The 27,392-nt window shown below is 35.7% G+C and overlaps 3 protein-coding genes across 3 annotated transcripts; 1 reads left to right on the top strand and 2 right to left on the bottom strand.

Moving 5' to 3' along the window:
* Positions 1-54: 54 nt before the first annotated feature.
* On the bottom strand, positions 55-12,759 carry LOC118763776 (zinc finger protein OZF-like). Its single transcript, XM_036503505.1, has 4 exons — positions 11,230-12,759; positions 4,558-6,287; positions 3,314-3,377; positions 55-237 (listed from the first exon to the last, which is right to left on the bottom strand). The coding sequence occupies exons 2-4, from the start codon at positions 5,964-5,966 to the stop codon at positions 55-57; spliced, it is 1,656 nt and encodes a 551-aa protein (XP_036359398.1). The 5' UTR covers positions 5,967-6,287; positions 11,230-12,759.
* A 135-nt stretch (positions 12,760-12,894) lies between these two features.
* Positions 12,895-15,183, bottom strand: LOC115213104 (zinc finger protein 239-like). The gene has a single exon (XM_029782030.2). The coding sequence runs from the start codon at positions 14,979-14,981 to the stop codon at positions 13,836-13,838; it is 1,146 nt and encodes a 381-aa protein (XP_029637890.1). The 5' UTR covers positions 14,982-15,183; the 3' UTR covers positions 12,895-13,835.
* Positions 15,184-18,440: 3,257 nt separating this feature from the next.
* On the top strand, positions 18,441-25,693 carry LOC115213127 (ubiquitin carboxyl-terminal hydrolase 38-like). Its single transcript, XM_029782058.2, has 2 exons — positions 18,441-18,568; positions 22,544-25,693. The coding sequence occupies exon 2, from the start codon at positions 22,680-22,682 to the stop codon at positions 25,293-25,295; it is 2,616 nt and encodes an 871-aa protein (XP_029637918.1). The 5' UTR covers positions 18,441-18,568; positions 22,544-22,679; the 3' UTR covers positions 25,296-25,693.
* Positions 25,694-27,392: the final 1,699 nt, after the last annotated feature.

Below are 27,392 nucleotides of genomic sequence, written 5' to 3'. Positions count from 1 at the left end.
CTGTACCATGTTAAATTGGGGACCCCAGTTTGTATGCTCTTTAATTTTCATATTTTAGCACGTAGATGTGGTAGTTTTGGTGGTGGTGATGACAGGGCTATCAAGGGTTGTAGAAATATCTTTGTTGTTGACAGCAATGTCTCTTTCAAACTTTGTTCTCGACTTTACAGTATCGTCTATTCTTCCTTCTGTCATTCCTAGGCTGGGAAAATCTTCTTCAGAGAATAGTGTCGAATACTGTTTAACAATCAAATTTCTCGACATTTTTATCATCGAGAAATAAACTTTAGAATTAAAAGGGTGATGTAAATTCCCCTAGGGGCGAATTCCACACTTAAAAATACCCAAACGAAAGTTGGGCGCTTGAAAACTTCAAAACAAAAAAGAAATGTAAACAAAACATCAAGCAGATGATAATGCTTATACTTTAGACGAAACGCTTCGGCAACATATGTAAAAAATCTGGAGAAGCAATATTTTGGTATGAAAACAGGGCTGAAATTGCCCCTAGGGGCAAATTCCCCCTCCGGAAAACACACCCAGACGAAAGCTGGATGTCTTACACACCTCATGTGCAAACATTTGAAACAAAACTTTTCTAATAAACAATAAAAAAAGGCGATTGACTTATGAGCCAATCCAACAACACTATCGATAGATAGATAGATGAGTGGTTAGTGAGAGGTGTACAAGCCATGTACAGGGATGCTGCCAGTAGGGTGAAGGTTGGCAACAAGTATAGCAATGGATTCAGTGTGCAGGTAGGAGTTCATCAAAGTTCAGTTCTCAGTCCCCCTATTGTTTATCTTAGTCCTCCAGATCTTAACAGAGGAATCCAAGACTGGTTGCTCTTGGGAGCTATTCTACACTTGTTCTTATGGCCTATAGAAGAAATGACAAGAGGCCAGGAATTGTGGTGATTTGCTGTACTTGAGAAGATGCTTCAAGCTAAGTAAAACTGCTGTCATCCATACATACAGGCTTGTCCCTTGTAGATGCCAGTGCCACATCAAATGCACTCATGCCATTGCTAGGTAAATGCAGCAATGCTGGTGGCATGTAAAAAGTACCCAGCATACTCTGTAAAGTGGTTGGTATTAGGAAGGACGTCTAGCTGTAGAAACCATGTCACAACAGACAATTGGAGCTGGTCAACCCCATGTCAAATCATCCAACCCATGCCAGCATGGAAAACAGACATTAAATGATGATGATGACTTTCAAAATCAGACAAGACCTACTATAGAGTAATCAACTGTTGGCATCTGGTGAACAATGTGATGTCAGTGGCTAGGAAATAGAATGGATGGGAATGAGAATAGAATCAACATCTGATACAAAGGAAAAATATGTACTTCTAGCTGTGCTACATGAAAAGACTTGTTTTTGATATGCAACCATATTTTTCATATACTTTATGGTTTAAGTTTGAAAAGTTAAATTGATATTCTAAAGCTATCCAAGTAATAAAAAATTCCAGAAATTGGTTTGAAACCAAATAAAATTTACTATCAACATAGAGTAAAATAGAAGGAAATGTAGGAACTACTCACATTGGAAAAAGTTCCAATTGTGAGCCAAGGGAGAATACTCGACCCTTAATTACTTTTGCACACACTTCAAAAACAAATATTTTCATCCCTTAGCAGCAAAACTAGAGGAAGATGTCCAGCACGTTAGGACGGCAAATTAAACATGATTACGATATAAATAATTCACAAAGGACATTTATATAACATAAAATACAATTTATAACTGAAGATTCAATATAGCATGTACAAAAACTCATTTTAATGGCTGTAAGTTAAGGGTTTCCACCACTTAACAAAATTTCAAGTTTCATCTTGACATAACATTTATATATGGCTGTATGGTAAGAAGTTTACTTCCCAACCACATAGTCATGTAAGTGATATCCTTCATTTCCTATCATCCAGGCAAGCATCTGGTCACAGGGAATATTACATTACTAGGAAACAGGCAAGGGCATACAGCTGTAAAAAATCTGCTTCAAGAAATGTTGTCCAATCCATGCAAGCATAGCACCCAGCTGTAGAAGCCAACCCAGAACAGACTATGGAACCTGGTGAGGCCCCTGGCTTTACTAATTCCTGTCAAGCTGTCTGACCTATGCCAGCATGGAAAACGGACATTAAATGATGATAATGATATATATACATGCTTGTGAGATATGGAGAAAGAGCAGCAGCTGTCTTATGTAAATATTACCTTAGAACCAAGCAAAGAATTTCTTAGTGCAACCACACATCATAAACAAAGTTAGAGATAGGCCCTGGTTGAGTAAACTGCAATAAGACAGCTGCAGATCCTTGACCATATGTTATGTACGCCCACAAACAAACAAGTGGAAGTAAGGCATACTTGTTAAGATCTGGCTGAGTACTGTAGAGGAGAACTCAGCATATGTGTCTGGTGGGAACTGAAACAGAAGCAGAGAATATATGGAGGCTCCTTGTGTCAAATGGCCTTGGAGATAGTAACAATATTTAGTTGTAACCTAACTTTACACTGATGTTATCATCTCTGATTTATGAAAATATATTTCTTAACTATTCGTCTATAAGTCAAATAAATCAATAATAAAATTACTGGTGTATTTACAGTAATACTGCAGAATACATCTTAGGTTTTTAGCCAATACTGTGAACACCTCGACCATATATATATAACTTCATGAACAGAGGAAATTGAGCTGGTATGATTGATGACTGAGTACTCTCCCTTCGACAATCCACAGACACACTGCTTACAAACCTACTGTTTGTTAGGTTTATATATCTTCATGAACAAAGGGAAAATTGCGCTAGTTTCATTGGTGACTGAGTACTCTCCCTCCTCAGACACACTGCTTACAAACTTGCTGTTTGTAGGTTTGTAAGCTAAATTGAGTAGACCAAATTGTATATTTTCACACATTCTCAATATCTGTTTAATAACTGCTGCCTTAGTGGTGTTTTGTTTCAATGCTTTACTGTCTTTGCACAGTGTTGCCCCCCCCCCTCCACTCCCACACAAATATATATATATATATATTCTGTAATACAGGGATGGTTTGCATGGCTCTCATAAACCATTCATCTCCACTAAGATTTCTTAATAACCACCAAGCTACAGTGTAGAACTCAAAGGCCTTCTCCAGTCAACAAATGCTTCTCATTCAGCTCTGAATACTTTGAGTACACAATTACAATGGTATTTTAATTATATTGGAAGTAATACATTCAACTACAGTCACTTTCCATATGAATATATACATATATAGTTAAGTGACCTGTTTAGGAGAATGATGTACCACAGATATAGCAGCGATATTGTTTTTCTTCTGTATGAGCATGCTTGTGTTTAGTTGAGTGATCCTTTGAAGAAAATGATTTACCAAAGATATTAGCAATATAGTTTCCTGTAAAAAATATATGTGCAGTAAGTCATCATTTTGAGAGAATGAATCACCAATTATTACAGTGATGCTTCATCTCTTGTATGGATAAGTCTGTGTCTAGTTAAGTGGTTTATTTGAGAGAATGATTTACTACAGATATCACAGTCATATGGCTTCTCTCCTGAATGAATACGTTTGTGAGTTGTTAAGGAATCATTTACAGAGAATGATTTACCACAGACATCACAGTGATATGGTTTCTCTCCAGTATGAACACGCCTGTGAGCAGTCAAATGACTTGTTTGAGAGAATGATTTTCCACAGATATCACAACAATATGGTTTTTCTCCTGTGTGAGTACGTTTGTGTCCACTTACTGCACTTCCAACAGAGAATGATTTACCACAGATGTCACAATGATATGGCTTCTCACCTGTATGAACATGTTTGTGCTTACTTAAGTGACTTGCTTGAGAAAACGATTTACCACAGACATCACAATGATATGGTTTCTCTCCTGTATGAATGTATTTGTGTGCAATTAAGACATTTCCATGAGAGAACGATTTACCACAGATATCACAGTGATATGGTTTCTCACCAGTATGAACACGTTTGTGAGTGGTTAAATTAGAATTTCTAGAAAATGCCTTACCACAGATTTCACACTGAAATGGGGTTTCTCCTGTATGAGTGCGTTTGTGTTTAGTTAAGTCACCCTTTTCAGAGAAGGATTTACCACAGATATCACAGTGATATGGCTGCTCTCCTGTATGAATACGTGTGTGAATTTTTAACCGAAAACTTACAGAGAATGATTTACCGCAGATATCACAGTGATATGGTTTTTCTCCTGTATGAATACGTTTGTGTTGAGTGAAGTGATCATTTCGAGAAAATGACTTATTGCATATGTGGCAGTGATATGGCTTCTCTCCTGTATGAATACGTTTGTGATTAATTAAATGGGCATTTTCAGCAAATGATTTACCACAGATATCACAAGGATAAGGCTTCTCTCCTGTATGAATGCGTGTGTGTCTAATTAACTGACAGTTTTGAATGAATGATTACCACAGACATCACAGTGATATGGTTTCTCTCCAGTATGAACACGCCTGTGAGCAGTCAAATGACTTGTTTGAGAGAATGATTTTCCACAGATATCACAACAATATGGTTTTTCTCCTGTGTGAGTACGTTTGTGTCCACTTACTGCACTTCCAACAGAGAATGATTTACCACAGATGTCACAATGATATGGCTTCTCACCTGTATGAACATGTTTGTGCTTACTTAAGTGACTTGCTTGAGAAAACGATTTACCACAGACATCACAATGATATGGTTTCTCTCCTGTATGAATGTATTTGTGTGCAATTAAGACATTTCCATGAGAGAACGATTTACCACAGATATCACAGTGATATGGTTTCTCACCAGTATGAACACGTTTGTGAGTGGTTAAATTAGAATTTCTAGAAAATGCCTTACCACAGATTTCACACTGAAATGGGGTTTCTCCTGTATGAGTGCGTTTGTGTTTAGTTAAGTCACCCTTTTCAGAGAAGGATTTACCACAGATATCACAGTGATATGGCTGCTCTCCTGTATGAATACGTGTGTGAATTTTTAACCGAAAACTTACAGAGAATGATTTACCGCAGATATCACAGTGATATGGTTTTTCTCCTGTATGAATACGTTTGTGTTGAGTGAAGTGATCATTTCGAGAAAATGACTTATTGCATATGTGGCAGTGATATGGCTTCTCTCCTGTATGAATACGTTTGTGATTAATTAAATGGGCATTTTCAGCAAATGATTTACCACAGATATCACAAGGATAAGGCTTCTCTCCTGTATGAATGCGTGTGTGTCTAATTAACTGACAGTTTTGAATGAATGATTTACCACAGACATCACAGTGATGTGGTTTCTCTCCTGTATGACAGCGTTTATGAGTTGTCAAGTGACCTTTTGTAGTAAATGATTTACCACACATATCACAGTCATATGGCTTCTCTCCAGTATGAGAGCGTTTGTGTATGGGTATATCACCATTACAAGAGAATGCTTTACCACAGATATCACAGTGAAAGGGCTTCTCCCCTGTATGAATACGTTTGTGTTTAGTTAAGTGATCATTTACAGAGAATGATCTACCACAGATATCACAGTGATATGGCCTCTCTCCTGTATGAATACGTTTATGTTTGGTTAGTTCACCACTTCCATAGAATGACTTAGCACAGAAATTACAACTATATGGCTTTTCCCCTGTATGAATGCGTTTATGTTTAGTTAAGTGATTTATTTGAACGAATGATTTACCACAGAAATCACAGTGAAATGGTTTTTCTCCTGTATGAATGCGTTTGTGAATATTAAGATTACATTTTTGAGAGAATGATTTTCCACAGCTATTGCAGAGGAATGATGTTTTTGCTCTTTCTTTCAGCAGCTCATCAGAACGGATTTTTTTAGAGTCTGTTTTGCATTTAACCTTGTTCTCATATGGTATATTTTCCATAATTTTTCTTTTCTTAATGCAATATATACACATTTATATTTTGCTTTTATATCATATTCCTTACAAATATTTCTTCCAACGCATTTCCAGCAATTCTAATCCTTGTCAATATCTGAGGTCACTGCAAATTTATTTGTAATGCAAAATCATTTTGTACATACTCCACTCTTCAAAATGTAAAAACATTTCATTATAATCTCAGTCCATGGGATATATTTCAGTGATTCTACCATGGGTCTGTATGAACAGGGTGGTATCTATTCCGTATTTCTTCATTTAGTCTTTAAAATATGATAAATATTGATGATGCATCCAATGTACAATTTTTTTTTAATACCAATGTCTTCCAATATTCTGAAATAAGAGAAAGATAGTATAAATGGAGGATGCTTAAAATGTAAAAAGTTTCAATTTTATTATATTTCTATGTGTGGTAAGAAGCTTGCTTCCCAACCTCATGATTCTGGGTTCAGGTCTACTCTGTGGCATCTTTGGCAGGTCTTCTATAGCCCTAGTCCAACTAAAGCCTTGAGTGGATTTCGTAGATGGAAACAGAAAGAAGCCTATTGTATATGCATCTATGTAAGTTAAAAAGCACCCGGTACACTCTGTAAAGTGGTTGGCTTTAGGGAAAGGCATCCAGCCATAGAAACTAAGTCAAAGCAGACATTTGAGTTTAGTGTAGTTATCTGGGTCACCAGCTCCCGTCAAATTGTCCAACCTATGCTAGCATGGAAGATGGACGTTAAATGAAGATGATATATATATATACAATTTGTACAAGTTACCACAAATTTGATAGATCAATGAAAATGAAAGATTATATAGCTGTTTCCTGGTGTAGTCATTTACTGAATTAAAAGTTATTAAAATGTAAAATGAAAAACCAAAGTGTACATACCATTCTACAAGAATATATTCTACTTCTTAAGATTTTACTTGGGTTACAATAATACATTATAATAGGAAATAATGCAGAGGCCTATAAAAGGTGACCATCCAGTTAATATATTGTTACTATGCAGTTATCATTATCATCATTTAACGTCTGTGCTCCATGCTAGCATGGATGAGATGGTACGACAAGAGCCAGCCAGGCCAAAGCCTACACTAGACTTCTGTGACTGTTTTGTCAGGATTTTTACAGCTGCATGCCCTTCCTAACACCAACCATTATATATATATAATTTACATTCTTGGGGAATTTCCATAATGAATATACTTCCTTATCAATTTTGTAGGTTTTAAACATCAGAAGTTACAATTGTTACAATAAAAAAAAAATCTTCAAAGTTTCAATCTTTGGAGAGAACAAACAACCAGCTCTTCATTCTGTATTTCCAATTACAGCCTAACTACCTCTGACCATGATCACCCCTTCATCATTCACTTCTATATTCTTTGCAATCTTTCATCATATACTCTTCACTACCTTCCATGTAACTCACATTCAGCATCAAACAACCTAGCCACCCACCACTTCAACCCTTGATCATCATTCAGTGTATTCATACCCCTACTCAACCTCTAATCATTACCTAGCCACCCTTCCTGCCACTAGAGTCCATATGACAACTTGTTACTACCATTTCCCTTTCTTTTTCTAGTTTCACAACAAATACTATCACCCACTTCTATATAATATGTATTTCTTTACTACCCACAAGGGGCTAAACACAGAGGGGACAAACAAGGACAGACAAAAAGAATTAAGTTGATTATATTGACCCCAGTGCGTAACCTGGTACTTAATTTATAGACCCCGAAAGGATGAAAGGCAAAGTCGACCTCGGCGGAATTTGAACTCGGAACGTAACAGCAGACGAAATACGGCTACGCATTTCGCCAGGCGTGCTATATAATATGAGCAGCTATGTATCTCCTCTACAGCAAAAATTCTGTACAGAACAAGATGGAGTGTATAATGTTCGGCGTCATTCTGCATGATCAGAAGGGACACACCTGGATCCGACAACAGAGAGGAATCAATAACAGCGCACTACCATCAAGAATAGAAATGGGTCGGTCACGTTACACGGTTTAAAGATAATAGTAAGGGGCGATAGGAGTGACAGAGTAGGCACCGTGAGAATGAATTGGATTACAAGGTAAGCAACAAGATTGCGAGTTACATGGAAACCGCACGAGCAAGACTGACCAGAGACAGATCTTAGTGGAGATAGTCCAAGGCGGGGTTCCTCCTTCAAGAGTAATATTAGCCACAGAATGAATTGAAAAGTACTTCAACACATAACAACTGACACAACTCATTACAGCCATCAAGAAACTAACATCACTCTCGACAGTTTACCTTAGCAGTAACGTATAAAATAGAAACAAGGAATATTTCGTACTTTAATTTTTTTAAAATTTACTTTCGTTTCAATATACGATAATAAGAGGCATTATAAATGAAAGAAGTCGAGTGACTGAGGAAAAACAATATAACAAAAATTTACCTCGTATAAATGACAGTAATAACGATGAAGTCAGAGGTGGTGGTCAAGAGTGTCAGTTTATAGATATAATTATTACTCGGTTTGTATACATCTGCATAGTTAAAAGCAATTGTTTGCAATGCTTTTACGTTCCATATTCAACAGATTATTTTCTTAACCGATGTCGTGCGATTCATGTGTTCTTTCCGCGTGGAGCACAACTGTCAATATCCGGTTGGAATGCGCATGACGAAAATAGAGAGAGAAAGCTCGTGTCGAATAAGCGCGCGCGCACATACGTTTATTTATTTCACTTTTTAAGTTATGTCTTACAGATATTCTATATAATTTAGAGCCAGCAATGAAAGTTACGATGTTTCGTATATGAATACGTCTATGTGAAAATGCGATCGAAAATAAAAAATGGGTGTATATGCATGTTTCAGGAATTATTGCTCCTTCTTCAGCACCACATCCAACCCATTAACCATTCACAAACACATTGCTTTAAAATACCATTAAGTTTAGCAGTGTAACACTATTGGGTAGACCAATTTACACTGGTAGTTGGTACGTATATTTCCTTTAGCAATCACAATATACTACTAAAAGTTTATAAGTCAATACTGAAAAGTATTGGCGACGTTTCCAGAAAGTGTTACTGGAGTCGGCGAAGATCAGCGTAATAAAATGAAAGTAAAATATTTGGTAGTACTTTAGAAAATTCGTCATCAAAATGAAACTGGAAGAATGTTTAGGAACTGAAAGTTGAATTTGAGTGAAAGGAATTATGTCGTACGTGGGATGTTTTTGGTTTCACACACCAGATCCGATTTTTTTTTAGAACATTTTTAGACGCGTAGTTCTTCATGCTAATTAGGAAAATCTAATCATTTTTTGTAAGAACTGATATTTTGCGGGAAATTTCCCCCAATCAGATGCAGCCATTTTTGATACATCAGAAGTTCCCATAGCAACATTATTGGACCAGCATGAGAGCATCCATAGAATTCTTTCTTCAGTATTCTATTGGATAAGTTTTAAATGTTTCAAATAATCTCTAACAACCCGTGTAAAAACACTTTTTAAGGATTCAGATCAAAACAGTAATTTGACATGATTTTGTAAAATTAAAGATTCATTATTTTTCTCAACAGCTACATCTTCACAGATTATTATGAACCTGCAAATGATTTTGCTTCACAATACCAACTTGGCTCATTTTTTGCTTCTTCCTACCACCTGACGCATTTTCAATTAGAGTTCCATTCACATTCAGGATACCTTATAGCAATATTTTTCACAGAGGAACAGGCAGGGAGATTGAAAAGGAGGTGGACAAATCACCATCTTTAAATAAATCAAGCTCATTTGCATTAAAAAAAAAGGACTTGTTGAAAACATAAAAATCCAAAGAAATTTTTTTTTGGGGGGAAAAAAGAAATAGGGTGCATATCTTACACACCTGCAGTATTCCATGGGTTGTGGTGCTGGATTTGCTTTGATGAAGACATGCATTTGTCTAAAGACTTTGCTGGAAATGGTATGGCTTAACATCCATAATGACTTTGAGGGTTTTTATTTGAATGTTGTTCATGTTTAATAGTGGAATATGGCAATCTTACACAGATAGGTAAGAATACAGTAATGTTTAATAGTTACTGTGTTATCATGATTAGCATGATTCCACTGAAGGATGTTCACAAGGTCTCTTCATGAAGTCAGTGTAGGTTTGGCATAAAGTATTTAAGGTTGCATGTGAATGACACTTGAGTAAACAAGGTTAGAGAGGACTGGAGAGTGGTATCATATAAATAGATATGTAGGTTTTTGCCAATGTATATATTTGGGGCTAATGCAGTTTCGCACCTCCCCTTCAAAAATGCATTTTTTTAAAAAACATTTTTCAGATTCCTACATTTAAGATGTTAGAGATTACGAATATGCAAAAAAATAATTAATTTTTAAATACCTCCCCACCACCACCACCACTCCATCCCTTAAAATTTTGAACTTTTTCGAAATTTTTTTTCCCCTTATGTTTTAGATGACAGAGATTCCGAATATGCAAGAAACCACGTTTTCAAAATTTTTAATTCAATAAGCATATAGCTATGTGTATAAAGAGATAGATATGAATGTCTTCCTGGAGCTAAAAACAGTAGTAACACCTTGTTCTGTAGGACTGCCACATTTAGTTGGCAAATATATTTTATGAATAAATGAATAGGGATAAATAGATAGACAGACAAATAAATAAATGGATGAAAATGTTCAAAATTTAAAATTGGACGAGAGGGTGAAATTTGAGCCCATTATTAAACATTAATGTTTGTTTCTCATAAAATGGTGTATATTTAGAGCAGTTGTACACTCAACTTAATGTGACAGTCCCATGAAGAGAATCACACCACCATTATTTAGCCCTAGGAAGCATCAATTAAATTCTTATTTACGCAAATTTTCACTTTAATGTTTTTGACTGGATTTAATTTCAATTTGCATATGTTCGTTAATTCACTATGATCTCTTTAAAGTAAACAAAATCAAAAATTTAAATTTGGAGGGTAGGGCGAAATATTTTTTTAAAATTTATTTTTTTGCATATTTGTAATCTCCGACGTCTAAAACGTAGGAAACTGAAAAAATTTTTTTTTTAATGCATTTTCCAAGTAGAGGTGCGAAACTGCATTAGCCCCATATATTTTATGTAATGGATGAACCTTTCTTCTTTCCTCATTTTATGTCTGCTCTCTGTGCTGGCATTGGTGGGACAACAGATTATTCATAATTGCAAGACACTGACTGTTATAGTTTTAGAATTTATCAAGAAAGCAAATACCAAAATGTCCACCTACCTGTAGAATTCTATTCAACACCAGAATGACATGGATTACCAAAGTTAGTGTAGTATTGGTAATACATCAGAAGCCTTCAAATAGTTATAGAAAACTGGAGAAACAGAAAGATTTAAGGCTCAACCTCTTTTCATATTTCAAGTGTGCTATATAAAGATCCATGGCATCTAAAATCCTATCAGAAAAGGAAATTCAACCTGTTTGAAACCAGATATTTATAAAAAATAACTTGCTATCTGAAAGCAAGATAATATTTACCCAACAAACAAATCAAAGAACAGTTTAGACAACTACCAATGTCATCTACAATCCTTAGATGTCACTTGATCTTGCTCAGTTACACATCAAGACTTGATAACTATGACATTATGGTAGAATTTCTGAGCCAACAAAAGAGCCTCTATATCTGACACCTTTATCTTGTCAATCATTGAAGCAATATGACCATTGTTACTAAAACTAAGCTATCAATATGCTCTATAAAATATAACAGAATCCAAAGAAACTGGTTTTGATCTGTGTTGACAAAACTTAGAAAAATCTATTGAAAGAGTGCAGTAAAACTGCCATAAAGAGTGGAAAGTCTATTTCAGATAGAGTTTTTCTTCAGAGAAAGCTTGACAGGAGTGAAATTAAAAAGAGGCAGTCGAGTTTTACATCCTCTAGTTTGAGAAACTGGCTGCAACTGATGAGGAACACAAGAAATAAGCTTCATATATAGACAAGAAGTAATAGTAGAAAGTGGGTAAGAAGTAGAAGGAAAGAGAAATGAAATGAAGAGCAGCAGTTGAAAGGAGAAAATGCAGTGAGAGACGTTGAAGGATAAGAAGGGATTGTTGAACTAAGAATAGGTAGGAGCAGAAAGAAAATGTTCATTTAAACCCACTGCTGACATGGTAGCAAGTTCGAATATATAATGTTGGCCCTTCCATTTCTTTCAGCATATAGTCCATGGGTGTATGAAGATGCTGCGAGCTAAGTGAGCAATGAAATGGCTTGTGTTTGAGTGGGTGGCAACAGGATGGCCAGGCATACAAAGCAGCATGCTTTGTATGTGCACCCAAAAACAATTGGCAAGGCGCATCCCATTTCCTCAATACAGAGTGATGTAGAGTTTGCAGATGATACTTTAAGGTTGGAAGATGTGCAACAGAAGTTCTGGGTAATGTGATACCATGACTAAGGCGCAGTGATGGTTGTAGTGTTGTAGGAGCAAGTGTTGCACTATCAACAGGCATACTTAAAAATGCCTGGTTGTGTGAGGCCAGGCAATATGGAGCTTCTTACTAAGAGGTTGGTGAGATTCCTATATTTTTTTGAAAGTAAGGAGTGGTGGCACAGGAAAGGTTGGAGCAGTTTGGGCTCAGAAAGTAGAATTTAGAAGTTGTGAATGAGTTTGTTTTTCAATAAAAGCTCAGAGAGTAGAGTCTGGTCTGAAGGTGTAAAGAAGGTAGAGAGCAGTGGCATGGTCAATTGCTCAGGCTGGGCAGAATGCAGGGCCCACAACTGTTCAAGAATATCATTGACTGAGTAAGAAATGTTCCATGCTCTAACTGCCTTAGGTATAAGCATACTGTTAAAATACTTTACAAATGTAAAATTTATGTGGTAAATAAGTTTAGAAAAGATGATTTGAACTCTCCAGAAAATATCAACCAACAAATATTATAATTATCAGATTTTAATAAACATATTAATGTGTAAATTTTGTCACAATTTTATATCAAAAATATTTCTTAAGTTGTCTTCTTTACCTCTATTCATAGAAAATGTTCTCAATATTTTCCTTCTGTATATATTCACGTATGACAAGGCTTTTGGAGAGACTAATTCTCCACAAATTTCACATTTACAAGGCATTACCCCTGTTTTCCAGTCGTGATTAATGAGATTGTGTTTCTGTAAGAAGCTCTAGTTATATAGCTGTGGATTACAAGACTAGAACTCAAAGATTGAGTTCCAGCAAATAATTTTAATACAATTTCTACTGAAAATGTGTTTGTGTTTGTATTCAGCAGTAGATTACAAGTGTAAAATTATTTAACACTGAATGATTCCCTACATATTTTAAATTGCTGTACTTATTATTTTTTTTTTCGGTAAATTTTTACTAAAACACCTGTCTTGCTTTGAAGATGAAATTTGTTTTTGCTATGGTTTTTTTATATATTTTGAGTGAACCTAACTACCAAAACCGCCGAAAATAATTCGTTCCTTAGGCAAACTACCTCTTCAAATCGAGATGTGTTTTATAATAAACATATATCGGCGTAACTTCGGTATACTACCCGGAAGTACCGGATACATTTCAAGAAAGTGTTTTATATATATATATATATATATATATGGGGGGTTAGGGGTGAGAGGAAAGGGTTTCTGTTATCTTCAGAAATGTAAACAAAGCCACTTCCAGTACTTACGGAACATATACCGAAGGATCGCCAAAAGTTTTTCTCAAGCGATAACAAAATTGTAGGCAGCAATATGAGAATTCAAAGAGAATGAATTCCGACATATTCATTCACCATGATAGATAGATAGATAGATGCTGAATGTTTGTAAACTTTGAGTTTTAACACTTACAAGAGAAAACATTCTCATGTTTCTCAATTTAAAGTTTTCCTACCAATGTGCATCTGTTCGTGCCTTTTTAAGTAATCATTAGATACAAAAGATTTCTCACACATTTTACAGTGGTAGGGTTTTTCCCCAGTGTGGCTACGTTTGTGGATTGTAAGCTTAAAATTTTCAATGAAAGATTTCCCGCATATTTCACAGCGGAAAGGCTTTTCCCCAGTATGACTACGTTTGTGGATAACAAGTTTCGAATTATTAGTGAAGGATTTCCTGCATATTTCACAACTGAACGGTTTTTCTCCCGTGTGAATTCGTTTGTGTTTTGTTAAATCGCTATTATCAACAAAGGATTTTCCGCAGATTTCACAGGGGTAAGGTTTTTCACCTGTATGTATTCGTTTATGCCTTTTTAAGTGATTGTTATTTATAAATGATTTCCCACAGATTTCACAGTGAAACAGCTTCTCGCCGGTATGACTACGTATGTGAATAACAAGATGAGAATTCTGAGTGAAAGATGCCCCACAGATTTCACAGTGGAACGGTTTTTCCCCCGAGTGTATTATTTTGTGCATTGTCAAGTTACTGTTAGACACAAATGACTTCCCGCATATTTCACACTGATAGAGTTTTTCCCCCGTGTGAATTATTTTATGAACCACAAGATGAGAATTCTGAGTGAAAGATTTTCCACACACGTCACAGCGAAACGGTTTCTCTCCCGTGTGAATTCGTTTATGTGTTGTTAATTTACTATTATCCAGAAAAGATTTCCCGCATATTTCACACTGAAACGGATTTTCTCCAGTATGACTACGTTTGTGGGCAACAAGACACGAATTCTGAATAAAAGATTCCCCACATATTTCACAATAGTAAGGTTTTTCCCCAGTATGTAGTCTTTTATGCCTCGTCAAACAACTGTTATTGACAAAATATTTTCCACATATTTCACATTGGTATGGCTTTTCCTTATTGTGTATTTCTTTGTGTGCGAAGACTTCTTGTTCCGAGGAGAATGTTTTCCTACATATCTCACAACTATATTCACTAACATTTCCGTGTAATGATGTTTGTTTAGTAAATGTTTCACTACGTAAAGTCTTCCCATCGCTGTGTGTCTGTGTAACTGAATCTGTTGTGTTTAAAGTGTCCAAGTGATTAACGTCATCCATATTGATTTTCGAGGAATTCTTAACAAACTGAGAAATGTGAAAATAATCTATTATGGTTCATCGATTTGGAGGGACAGTGCTTATATGATTTTATAAGAGTAATCACTACATATGAAACATTCACATAAACAGCATTATGTTCGTAATATATGATGGGCGGTGTTACTGACAATGTTTCCCTAGTCTAAATGACAACGGTGTTGTAAATTAGATGTCCTAACATAATTCAATACATTCAGAAACGCCTTCACTCATATTAATTTGCTTCTTCGACTCAATCGGATGCATGGTAGTAATAATAATAATCTTTTTCTGTTAACCGCTGAGGGTTTATATAAAAGATTGGTGACGGTACAGACAAATACAATTCAAATAAAATGGGATTGAAACTTGTAAATAACAATAACAATGAAAATGTTAATAATATCACTAAAAAGGGAGACTTCCAAAGGCTTTCGTGGAAACCCCACAAACCCACGATCGCCCTGATCTCTAAGTCACATGCCCTCTCTTCTTCATCTACCCTTGATCTAGAGACGCATGCTTATAGTATGTCTGTTCCCATGGGCCAGTCACACTACATTCACCCACCTATTAACCACAGTGTACAAGATTCAGTATGCTGACAATTCAGCTACACCATCTCATACCTCTTCCTCTCTTTAACCCACGACAAACTCAATGAACAGTACCTATTCTCAGCTTGGTCTTCAAGTGAATCAGCCTTTCCATACTCACATCCTTCTCAGCCCATTCTTATTGATGATGTTTCTCTCCTGTAGGTGAACTCCTTGGCCTCTGCATCGTTCAGGAGACTCAGCAAATGAGTCTTTCAGAACAAGAAACTTAGAGCAAGTACAAAGATCTCCACTTATTGAGCTGTCTGTGTATCACCCTCCTGTATGGGTATGAATGATGTAACCTTTATCAGTACCAGATTAGACAACTGGAAGTGTTTCATTTCAGATCACTCTGAAGTATCCTCAGCCTCATGTGGAAGGATAAGGTTCTCATACAAAAATCCTCCTGAGAGCTGGTATCTACAACATTGAGGCTTGCATCCTTCATTGTCTTCTCTGCTGGGTGGGCCATGTAAATCAAATGTTGGGTAACTGGCTCCCAAAGATGTTCCTTTTCAGTGAGACTGAGGCTGGATGTCCAAAACTTTGTGTTCATGATCCTCTCAAGCATTTTATGTGGTGTCCCTTCCAGTGGAGTGGAGTCCCTAACTGGAGTTGAGTGCTTTGAAACCAAATACAGGAGACTGCATGAAGAGAGGAGGAGACATCATCATCAACCCCCTGTGACTGTTGTTCGGTGTCACTTGCAGTGCCCTAGGATCTGCCTATCTTGTATTGGTCTTGTCAGTCATGTGTAGTAGAAATTACAGATAGAAATAGAGTGATGTTGTAAGAGAAAATAAAGTGAGCCAGTGAGAGTTGTAGAGTTAAGGGAAGTTGTGTCTCATAGTTGCTGATCATAAACTTCTTTCTCCCTCTGACCATTTGTCTATAGTAGCTGCCTGCTTGTGACCATAATTCTAGCAGTCCGTTTACTAACTGATGGTAGCTGTCTCTCACTCGAGTTGTCACTCACCGATTAACTGAATTTTGCTTGGGGGTTCTTGTTTTTATAACTATCCAGAAGGATAGACGTATCGTTGAGAACAATAGATTTCATTGGTGGTACTTGTTATCTTAAATCTGGCTTTTGGTGGCTTATAAGAGGTTAGAAGAGTCAAATGCAAAAACATTATTTTGCTTAGCTAAGGCATCTGGTAAATATAAACTGCTGTCACAGAAAAACTATTGTTTTACCGTGAGAAAAGTTCTGTTGAAGCTTTAATTTAAATTTGGCTATCTAGGATCGAATCTACATCATGCCTGCAAGATCCACTACATATGCTTTTTTTGTTTTATATGCAGATGGAGTCTTAATCGTAAACCCCATACACAATGCCATATAGCATATATTCGTGTTAAGATTAAATGAATTTGGAAAAATGAAAAAGTGCAAGTCATATAATAGTGCTGACGATTTGTATAAATTGAAAGAAATCATTTTTCCAAATTAATCACTTTTAATGCTGTCACAAAGGGGATGTAGGGGCAACTTTTGTTTTGCTCAGTTAGAATCTCAAGTGTTCAAAACATGGAAATTCCATACACGGAGGTAAAGAAAACGTACACCATCCGTTTTCGGCGTAGCAAAAACCCTAACCCTAAATCTAAACACCGGGTGTGCGTATTTTTTACTTTTGCCAAAGTAAGTATTAAACAAATATGAAAAGAAAAATTTGCGCTAACGAACCGGATGGGAGCGAAGAGAGGACTTTCGGAAAATTCACAAGATTCGATTTTTTCCCGCGTAACTTTTAGGAAAATGGTTTCTTTTAAGAAAATTTTATATAAATGCCTGGATCTTTTCAAACGGCATTGACTACGATTATAAAGAAATTTGTGGGGGGAAAAAAATTTCCAGAAGGGTGGGGAGAGGACTTTCGAAGAGAAAGAAATTCATAAATTATTTTTTTCTTGAAAGTAATGAAAAAAAATTTTTTTTTTAAATATTCTAGATTTATTTATTTTTCGTTTGAGTAAAAGAAAAAGGTTTTTAAAAGATCCCATGTATCATGGTGAGAGAAATAAATTCATAAATACGGTGTTGAATATGGTTTCACTATGGAAAAAAGTTAACGGCGATTTAGCTGTTGTTTGTAGCACATTTCCCCCGTTGGAGGTAAGAAGAGCTATGTTCAATGTTTTACAGTATAAAAATGCACCAACGCACTCCTCTGAAAAAATATTCCCGATAAATTTCTTTATAATCGTAATCTCTGCCATTTGAAAGGTCTTTATATAAAGTTTCATTAAAAGATATCCATTTCCCTAAAAGTTATGAGGGAAAAAATCGGATCGTGTGAGTTTTCCGAAAGTCCTCTCCCCACCCCCTGGGAAAATATTTTCCTCACAAATTTCTTTATAATCGTAATATATGCCGTTTGAAAGGAATTTATATAAAATTTCATTGAAAGATATCAATTTTCCTAAAAGTTATGATGGAAGAAATCGGATATTGCGAATTTTCTGAAAGTCCTCTCCTCACCCCACCCCCACCGGTTCGTTAGCGCAAATTTTTGTTTTCATATTCATTTTATACACATTTTCTTATACTTGTGAAACTTTTTTTTTTTTATTGTTTTGGTGGCCAGGTGTTAACTTTAACCCTTTTAATTATTCTTGTTTGCATACCTGATAATATTAAATACATTGTAAAGTAACAATATTAAATGAAATTACGAAATATTCTTCGATATTAGAACTTTACAATATATCCCACATCCACCTCTTATTCACATATTAGTATTAATAGTTTTGCTTTACAATAAAACAATACTGCTTTTGACGTAGATATGATATTAATTAAGTATACGCCAAAAGTATAATTTGTCACCGCCTACAAGAAGTCAACGGTTATATCCCTTTGCACAGGAAGTTATATTTAACGCTATAATTATTGTTACCAAATTATTGGTACACACGGATTGACGCTAGATGCATTATTGACTGCTGAGAGGCATGATCCAGGTATATATGCTACTAATTATATACAACTGTGTTTATATGGTTGAGAAATATTTTTAATATCTGATATATCAAGAAATATTGTTGATTTCATTTAATGAGAACGCGTACTTGTGTACATGTTTATATTTAATTCGAAAAGGTAGTGGATAGTAAAATTAGTATTAGGCTACATCCTGTTGTTTTCTGAGTTCAATTCCTACCATGATAATTTTTATATGTCCATATTTATGAATTTGATACCAGTTCAAGTACTGTAGTGGATTTAATATACTTTATCAAAATGTGTGGCTTTGTGCCAATGTCAGAAGTTAGAGTGTATAATGAAGTAAAATTCGATTCCATGTAACTGTCCAGCCTCTTACTCAAGAAAAATACAGAATTTACTTTATTGTTTGGAACAACTATACTTGGGATTTCAAAAGTAACAAATCAACATTTAAGTTTGGAGAAAGTACTATATACTTTAAGTTAAAGTTAGGACACGAAAATAAGTTTCCCCCACACCATTGTTATGTATTTCACTTCTATTATAATTACCGCATCATCGAAGGGACATAAAACTCTATTGTTTACACACAACCTTTGTCAACTTTTCACATGTAAACAGTGAGTGCTCTATACTAACAAGTTTTAAATTTTAAAGTTGTTTCCCCTTTGTATTTCGTCATTTATCCGCTAGGTGATACCAAAAAAAAAAAAGTTAAGAGGAATAATTGTTACAAGTTGAGATTTTCATTGACCTCGTGCTGTTTGACTTTATACGATCATATTCCGACTACATTCATATGTATAATTTAAATAAGACGAGCTAAAAGAAATAACGCAGAATGGCCAGTCGCGTGTATTTGAACAACACAGAAATACAAGTGTATGAAATACCTACAACATAAATTCTTGATTTATTAAAATTATCTTCTAGAGAATATATCATAATTACAAAATGAGTAATGGTCAATGGAGTATAGGTAGCTGATTATAAGGTAGAGGCAGATCCCTTACGTAGGATACATGAGGTTTCTTATATGCCTCAAGATGGTTGAGTGAGCTAAGATGATAAAGTAGAAAATATGGAGTTCCTGGCTGGAATGAGAGTGGAAGGAAGTTGTTGGAAATGTGTGTGGAGCAGGAGTTGATGGTAGGGAATAGTCTTTTTAAAAAGTGGGAGAAGAATAAGTTCACATGGTAGCGGGTGGAGGGAGGAACCGTAGTGGATAGAGTCTTGATGGATTATATATTAATTGACAAGAGAGCGGTAGGAAGGTTGGTGGATGTGCATGTAATGAGAGGTGGAGGAGTGTCAGATCACTTCTTAGGACAGGGTAAGTTGAAGGTATGTTTAAATTGGTATACAAGACAAATTACAGGGAAGAGAGAGGTTGTGAAGGTGAGTAAACTGGATAGGAGAGAGAAGGAGCAGGAGTACTTAGAGAAACTGATGGGTAAATATGACCAGGTTGAGAAACAGGAGGTAGGAAATGAGGAGGAGTGAGGGGCAGTAATGAGATGTGCCTCTGAAGTATATGGTTGGAATGGGGTGTGAGGTACAGAGGGTAAAAAAGGAGGTTGGAGGAAGGGAAGACAGGATGAAGGATATAAATGGAAATTTGTTGAAAGGAAGTGAGGATCTACAAAAGAGATGGGCAGAGTATCTTAGTGAGCTGTTAAATGTGGAGGATGTTAGGGAGGCGAGTATAGTGGCTGTAGGAGGAGAGATGAGAATGCATGTTGGGGAATGGAACTATGGTGCAGTTGGAAGAGAGAAGGTGAGGGAATCCTTGCAGAAAATGGCAAACTGGAAGGTGCTAGGTATTGATGGGTGTACAGTTATTGGCAGTTGCATTCTATTCCTTGACCTGAGCACAGAATGGGGCTTGTCTCTTTAAGCTGGGGAATGAATGGAATGCCTGGTGTGTGTCTTGTGGCTACCCTCCCCTAAAAAAATGGGAAGTAGGCTGGGGTATATATAAAAAAAAAATATCGTTGGCTCCAGCTTGTATCCAAGTATTGGGTTTGTCAGTTTCTATCCAGTCTCCTCGACATGTCTATGCTGAATGTGACTTTGGAGTCCAAGTTGGTGGTGAAAGAGTCATGGGCAGAATTTGCACAGGATGGTCGGTGCGGGTCGAGGATGTTGAAAACGCTCCTTTCCTCTCCTGCGTTTTACCTCATTCTGTTGTCTGTTCTGCTTGAAGGAGCTGGCTCTATTGTGAATAGTAGTCTTTGAGGTTGTCCTATCCATGGCAATCTGTTCCCATGAGGATGGATGGGTGTTAGTTTGAGCCAAGGTCTGTTTGAGCTGGTCTTTAAAAAGGAATTTTGGGCCTCCTCTGCATCTTGTTCCAATTGCAAGTTCTCCGTAGAGCATGATCTTTGGGAGATGAAAGGGCTCCATATGCTGGACGTGACCTGCCCATCAGAAGCAATGGTGAAGAATGGTGGCTTCAATGCTTGGTAGAGAAAGAGTTTGCTTAAAATCACCAGATAGCAGGAGAGATACACCTCCTATTGGGCAGTGACAGTCCCTGATATCTTGTAGGGTCCTATCTGGGGCCTCTAGGAATCCTTTATGGGCCATTGTGCATTCATCCCACACAATGAGCTGGTACCTTCTCAGGACTTTTGCTTTGTCCCAGCCCTTGCTGATATTGCAAGTTGCAGAGTCAGACATAGTCACATTAAATGCAAGTTTAAAAGTGGAATAAACCATCCTTTTATCATGGACAGGAAGTTGGGACAAAGAGCCAATGTGAAATTTTGCATTAAACTTGGGAACTCTGCTACAGAGACATTGAACATACTTCATTAAGCATATAGCGACGAGGCAATAGGTCATACACAATGTTTCGAGTGGCACAGGCGCTTGAAAAGCAGAACATCCCTAGAAGATGACGAACTTAGGTAAATAAGTTATTTTTTATTAAATATAACTTGTCCGGGAACCTTTTGGTACCACCTCATACTAAGCTACTGGTGATGTGGATAACCAGTCCCTCTATTTGATCCACATTAAGCAGGCTCTCCTCCCTTGTATCCACTATATTTTGCAGCCTTTCATAGTGGCACTTCCAAGCTTCTTTCTTTGCAGAATCACTAACTGCAAGTGCACCATCATTCATATGAATGCAAAATATAGTGGATTGTTGCAATATATGCTCTTTCTCATGGAGACAAGGTTGACTGTTGTATGTGCTGAGTAAGTAAAGAGAGGACCTTGACAAGAATGTGCCAGGTATGTTGGATTGAACCATTTCCCTGAGCCCTCAGCCTCCTGATAAGTAATGATGTTTCTGGAGGAAGAATTACAGTACCCACTGCTCTGTAGATTGATATATGTAATATTACACATTCTGGAGATGTAGCTGTAGTCTGCAAATATGTAGGCATCACAGTGTTATGATATAATATTGATATCAAGATTTTAGCACAGGATCAGCAATTTTGAGGAAGTGGGTAAGTTGATTATATTGAACCTAGTGCTCAACTACTACTTATTTTACTGACTTCGAAAGGCAAAGTTGACCTCAGCAGAATTTGAACTCAGAATGTAAAAATGGATGAAATGCCACTTAGCATTTTACCTAGCGCAGTAACAATTCTGCCAGCTTGCTGCCTATGTTATAATATTCCTTTCTACTATAGGCACAAGGCCTGAAATTTGGGGTTGGGGTTAGTTAATTACGTCGATCTCTGTATCCAACTGGTACTCAGGATGAAAGGCAAGCTCAGCAAAATTTGAACTCAGAACACAAAGACAGATGAAATGCTACTATGTATTTTAACTGGCATGCTTATGATTTGCCCAGTTTGCCACCATTGTTATGTTATAATATTGATAACAAATTACAAAATATATTTCAGTCACTTAGATAAATTTCTGTATCTAAAACTTACTAATATAGATATGTAGTAAAATTTCCACTGTTGAATTTCCATTTTTAAGTATCCTCTACATTGTTTACTTTTTCTCTATTTCAGAATATTAGATAATATTGAAAACAATATCTTGGAGTAAAATGATTATTAGATGGAGAAACAGCTTCCCAGTTACATAAAAATATCCCATGGATGATATTTACCAAGTTTACTGAACAAAATTTTTCTGACCGAAAACATGGATCAAATTCTTCAAGGACTTTTTGTTTCTAATCACCCAGATATACTTAAAGAAAAAATTCTACAAAAAATATTAAAATCACCGAAAACAGCACAAGACACAGTCCCAGTTTTAAACCTTGCTGTAAAATGGTCATTAGATGGAGAAACTGCATTCCAATGTACATCCGGTGTTCGACTTTACGAAAATTGGGCAAGAGACAATGAAGAGATATTTCAAAAATATTTCAACAAAGTTTTAATGAATGATATCTTAATTAATTCACACCAAAATCCAACAGCAGCCATTGTTATCATCGAAAAATCGTTACAAATTTTAAAAGGTACTGAATGCTATGCATCATTAGTGAAATATTTCCAGCAATTAATCACAATATTTTTAAAACAGAACAGTAATTTACAATGTTTAGCTATAATCTTTTCTTTATTGATGAAACAGCCTAAATGTGTTCCTGTTTATCAACGATATGACTTCTGTTGTGTGATCATTGATATTTTATATGTTACTAGAACACCAAAACAAGGAGTTAATTTTTTACAAGAAGTTAAAACTATAAATACAGCTGGACAAATTTTATTTCAATTATGGGAAAATTGTACTCCTAATAATTCTAATGATGACACAAAGAAAAATTCAGTTCATTATCTGTTTTCCTTAATTTCGCAGCCATTTGACAGTCCTGCTGTCTGTCTTGGAACGTTGAGCCAAATACCAGTTAAATCAGTAGAAGAAATTATTGATTTAATTAATATTGATGTAATTAATAAACCTAGAATCTCCAACACAATTTATCAAATTTTACATTGGCTGGATTGGCCATTTTCTCAACGAGTACATATATGGATAATTGGGATATTTGAAAAATTAGCAGCAGCAGGATTTGATGAAGTTTTAAAAGAAATTGCTCAGGAGGCTATTGTTTTCATAGTCAACATGCTGAAACCCATTGCTTCTAGAGAATCTGCAGCTAAGATCTTGGTACATATATATACAAAGATACAGCTGAGTCCTGATAGTACCTCTCACATGATAATGTCTTTGGTCGACATCATTCCAATATTAGCAGAGGAAAAAAGCAGCACAGGTTTAGCATGCATTGAAATTTTATTGGCCAATATGGAGTTGGAAATATATTGGCATTCTAAAGAACCATTTATAAAATATAGACAGACTTGTTTCTCAATCAAAGAACTGCAATTAAATAAAGTAAAACCTCTTGCAGCGTTATGTAATACTAGTAATTGCAGAAATTTTACTGTTCCTCCTCTTGAAATTAAGAAGGCTCTAACACGCAAAACTGGATTGTGCAATGTGAAAAACTCGTGTTATATGAATTCAGCTATTCAGGTGCTCTTTATGTTGGATAATTTTAGACAAGAGGTATTAGGCATGCCAGTGCCCCCTGGTGGAATCATCAGCAAACTACAAGAAGTTTTCTCCTATCTACTATCAAGCCAACGGCCTTCTTTTTACCCATCAGAATTCTATTGCAATGCTAATCCTTCGTGGTTTGCAAAATATGAGCAGCAAGACTGTGCAGAGTTTTTGTCACATCTTCTGAATGCTTTTGATGAGGAAGAAAAGAAAAACAGCACGAAAACAGAGTCATTGAGTGATAAAAACAAGGGAGAGATAACTAAATGCGAAATAGTAGATAGTAAATCAAGAACGCTGATTGATAGAAATTTTTTTGGTAAGCTCAGAAACTCTACAAGATGTCTAAAATGTCAAACAGAAACAAAATACGAAGAAAGATTTTCGTTTTTGCTCCTAGCATTACCACATGATGATGATGAGGAGGAGGAGGTGAAAGAAGAGAAAAATATAAATGATAAACTCGATATTCGAGACTTAATACAGAATTACTTCACAGTGGAAGAATTGAAGGTTAGTAATCAATTTAAGTGTCCAAACTGTGATGATTATCGTGATGGAATTCGACAAGTTTTCCTCATAGACGCTCCAGAATATTTAAATCTAACTTTATCAAGATTTTCTTATAATAAAAAGAATAAAAAGCGGTCTAAAATTATGGCTTATGTCAATTATCCAAAAGAATTATGTTTAAAATGTTTCACTACAAATGATGAGAGTTTGGTTGTCGAGGAAGATATTAATTATGTACTGTGTTCTGTTGTTATTCATTCTGGTTATAACAGTGATTCCGGACATTGTATATTGCTATCCCGACATTCGTGTTTAATTAATGAACATTATACAAACTTGAATAATTTACTAAAAGACAACTGGTATATTTTTAATGATGAATCTGTGACAGAAACAAAGTATAATTTTTCAGATACACTTAAATCATCAAAAAGTGACACTCCTTACTTTTTTATATATAGACGTGTAACAAAAGAACTATTAGATTCAGGTGAGTTATGCTGTAATCTAGAAGAACTGCTTGAAAAATCTGTAATTCCAGAAAGATTTCAAAAGGAAATTTCAAAAGACAATGAAAGGTATTTCAAGGAAAAATTATCACAGGTCAAAGATGAAGACAGCACAAAAAAGAAAAAAGATGACTTTGACTATGATGGCAGTGGGAACAGTGGAGGGACAAATGCTTTTGGCCACTTAGACATCTTTGGGTCTAAGTTTATATACTAAATTACTAAATAATCATTATCATCTCTTCATCATCATTTTAATGTCCACATTTCCTTTATTGCATGGCTTGGACTGAGGTTATTAAGGTGGATTTTCTATGGCCAGATGCCCTTCCTATTACCAACCCTTGTTTCTTAGCAAGGTAATATTTTCCCATGGCCATACCTGATTTTGCAGAACATTGGAAACAAATGACATTCATTTACAACAATTGTGCACTGTCAAGAAGACAAAAATACACACACACACACATTATATATATATATATCAGGTAGTCGAGATCTATAAGATCCAGGCAATTAACTCAGTAGCACTCCTGCTCACAGGTTACTTTGGAAGAATACCAATGATACTTACTGTCTATCAGCCAGTTAATAAAACAAACAATGCAAAATTAACTAGTTAATTTATGATTCTTAAGCACACTGTAAATCCATTGTATTTAATAACAATATGCTGCACATTTACTGCAAGGTAAAATATAATAAGTGAATAAATATTACACACACACACACACACCTGTCATTTATACAAAGATATGTGGTGAAAATGTCTGGTTATGTGGTTTCACAAAGTAATACATTAATATGCAAATAAATAACCATTCTATGGAAACGTTCATAACATAATTTGAAGAATATTTCTATTCATATTCATTGATTTTATGTGTGTGTGTGTGTGTGTGTGTGTATACTAGGCTTCTTTTCAGTTGTTTTCATCTCCTAAATCCAGTTACAATGCTTTGATTGGTCCTGGGCTTTAGTAGAAGGCACACACCCTAAGTGTAACACAGTGGGAGTGAACCCAAAACCATGTGGTTGGGAAACAAACCTCTTCATCACACGGACACACCTGTGCCTATACAACACATTTTCAGGGGTTTAATAATAAGTATTTAATATATATAGGTTCAAGCATGACTATGTGGTTCATAAGTTTGCTTTGCAAAACTTTCTGGGTTTGGGTACATTTCCACTGCATGCAGAACTTCTTGGGCAATTCTCTTCTGCTATAGCTTCCTCAGGTTGACCAATGCCTTATAAATATATGAACTGAATGTAGTAGACAAAACTATACAGAAACCCATTGTATGTAAAAATTGTGTGTGTGTGTGTATATCATCATTATTATTTGAATGTCTATTTTTCCATGCTTGCATGACTTGGATGAGGCAGATTTTCTAAGGCTGGATACCTTTCCTGTGATAAGTTGGTTGTTAGGCACCAGAAACTAAGAAAATAAGTAATTCAGACATGGCTGAGCATGGCATTGTTAACAAGGGTATTGGTGGCATTGAGACACCTCCATGCATATTGAGTTTAAACAACTTGTTGATCCTGCTATGGCAAAACAGAATTATTATTCTTTTCTACTCTAGGCACAAGGCCCAGAATTATTATTATTAAGGCAGCAAGGTGGCAGATATGTTAGCATGCCAGGCAAACTGCTGAACAGTATTTCATCCGTCTTTACATTCTAAGTTCAAATTCCGCTGAGGTCAACTTTGCCTTTCATCCTTTCGGGGTTGATAAAATAAGTACCAGTCAAGCACTGGAGTCAATGTTATCAACTAGCCCCTCCCACCAAATTTCAGGCCTTGTCCTTATAGTAGAAATGATTATTATTGTTATAAAAGCAGCAAGCCTTATGCCTACTATAGTAGAAGGAATTATATACAGACAAACAGTCCTCATTTAATGTCATTGATAGGTGCTTGAGAAGAGCAAATTTAAGTGAAATGACAGAAAGCAAAACCAATTTAACCAATGCTCATTGATATAAAAAGAGTTAGATTCCTAGTCACAAAAAGATCAACAAAATTGTAAATAAACACTTAAGAAATATTAATACAAATCAATAAGATGGTTGTTTCTTTAAAGAACTTGAACAAAGTCTGTTATCTTGCATTGTTTTTCTTATGATTGTATAATTTCTTTTAGAAGTTGAAGTCACTCATTATTAACCTGTTTCTTTCTTAACTTTCTTCTCTTTGAAGATCTTTTTGGGTGAAAATTGGCATAGCTCTATCTAAAATAAGGACACTCTGACAAATATTTTAGTTGTCAAAATACCTGGTGGTCTTGCATTTTCACTCGC

This window comes from Octopus sinensis, linkage group LG6 (genome assembly GCF_006345805.1).
Source record: "Octopus sinensis linkage group LG6, ASM634580v1, whole genome shotgun sequence".
Lineage (NCBI taxonomy): Eukaryota > Metazoa > Mollusca > Cephalopoda > Octopoda > Octopodidae > Octopus > Octopus sinensis.
Note: the sequence above shows the minus strand (reverse complement) of the source record. Positions and strands in the feature narration are given on the sequence as shown.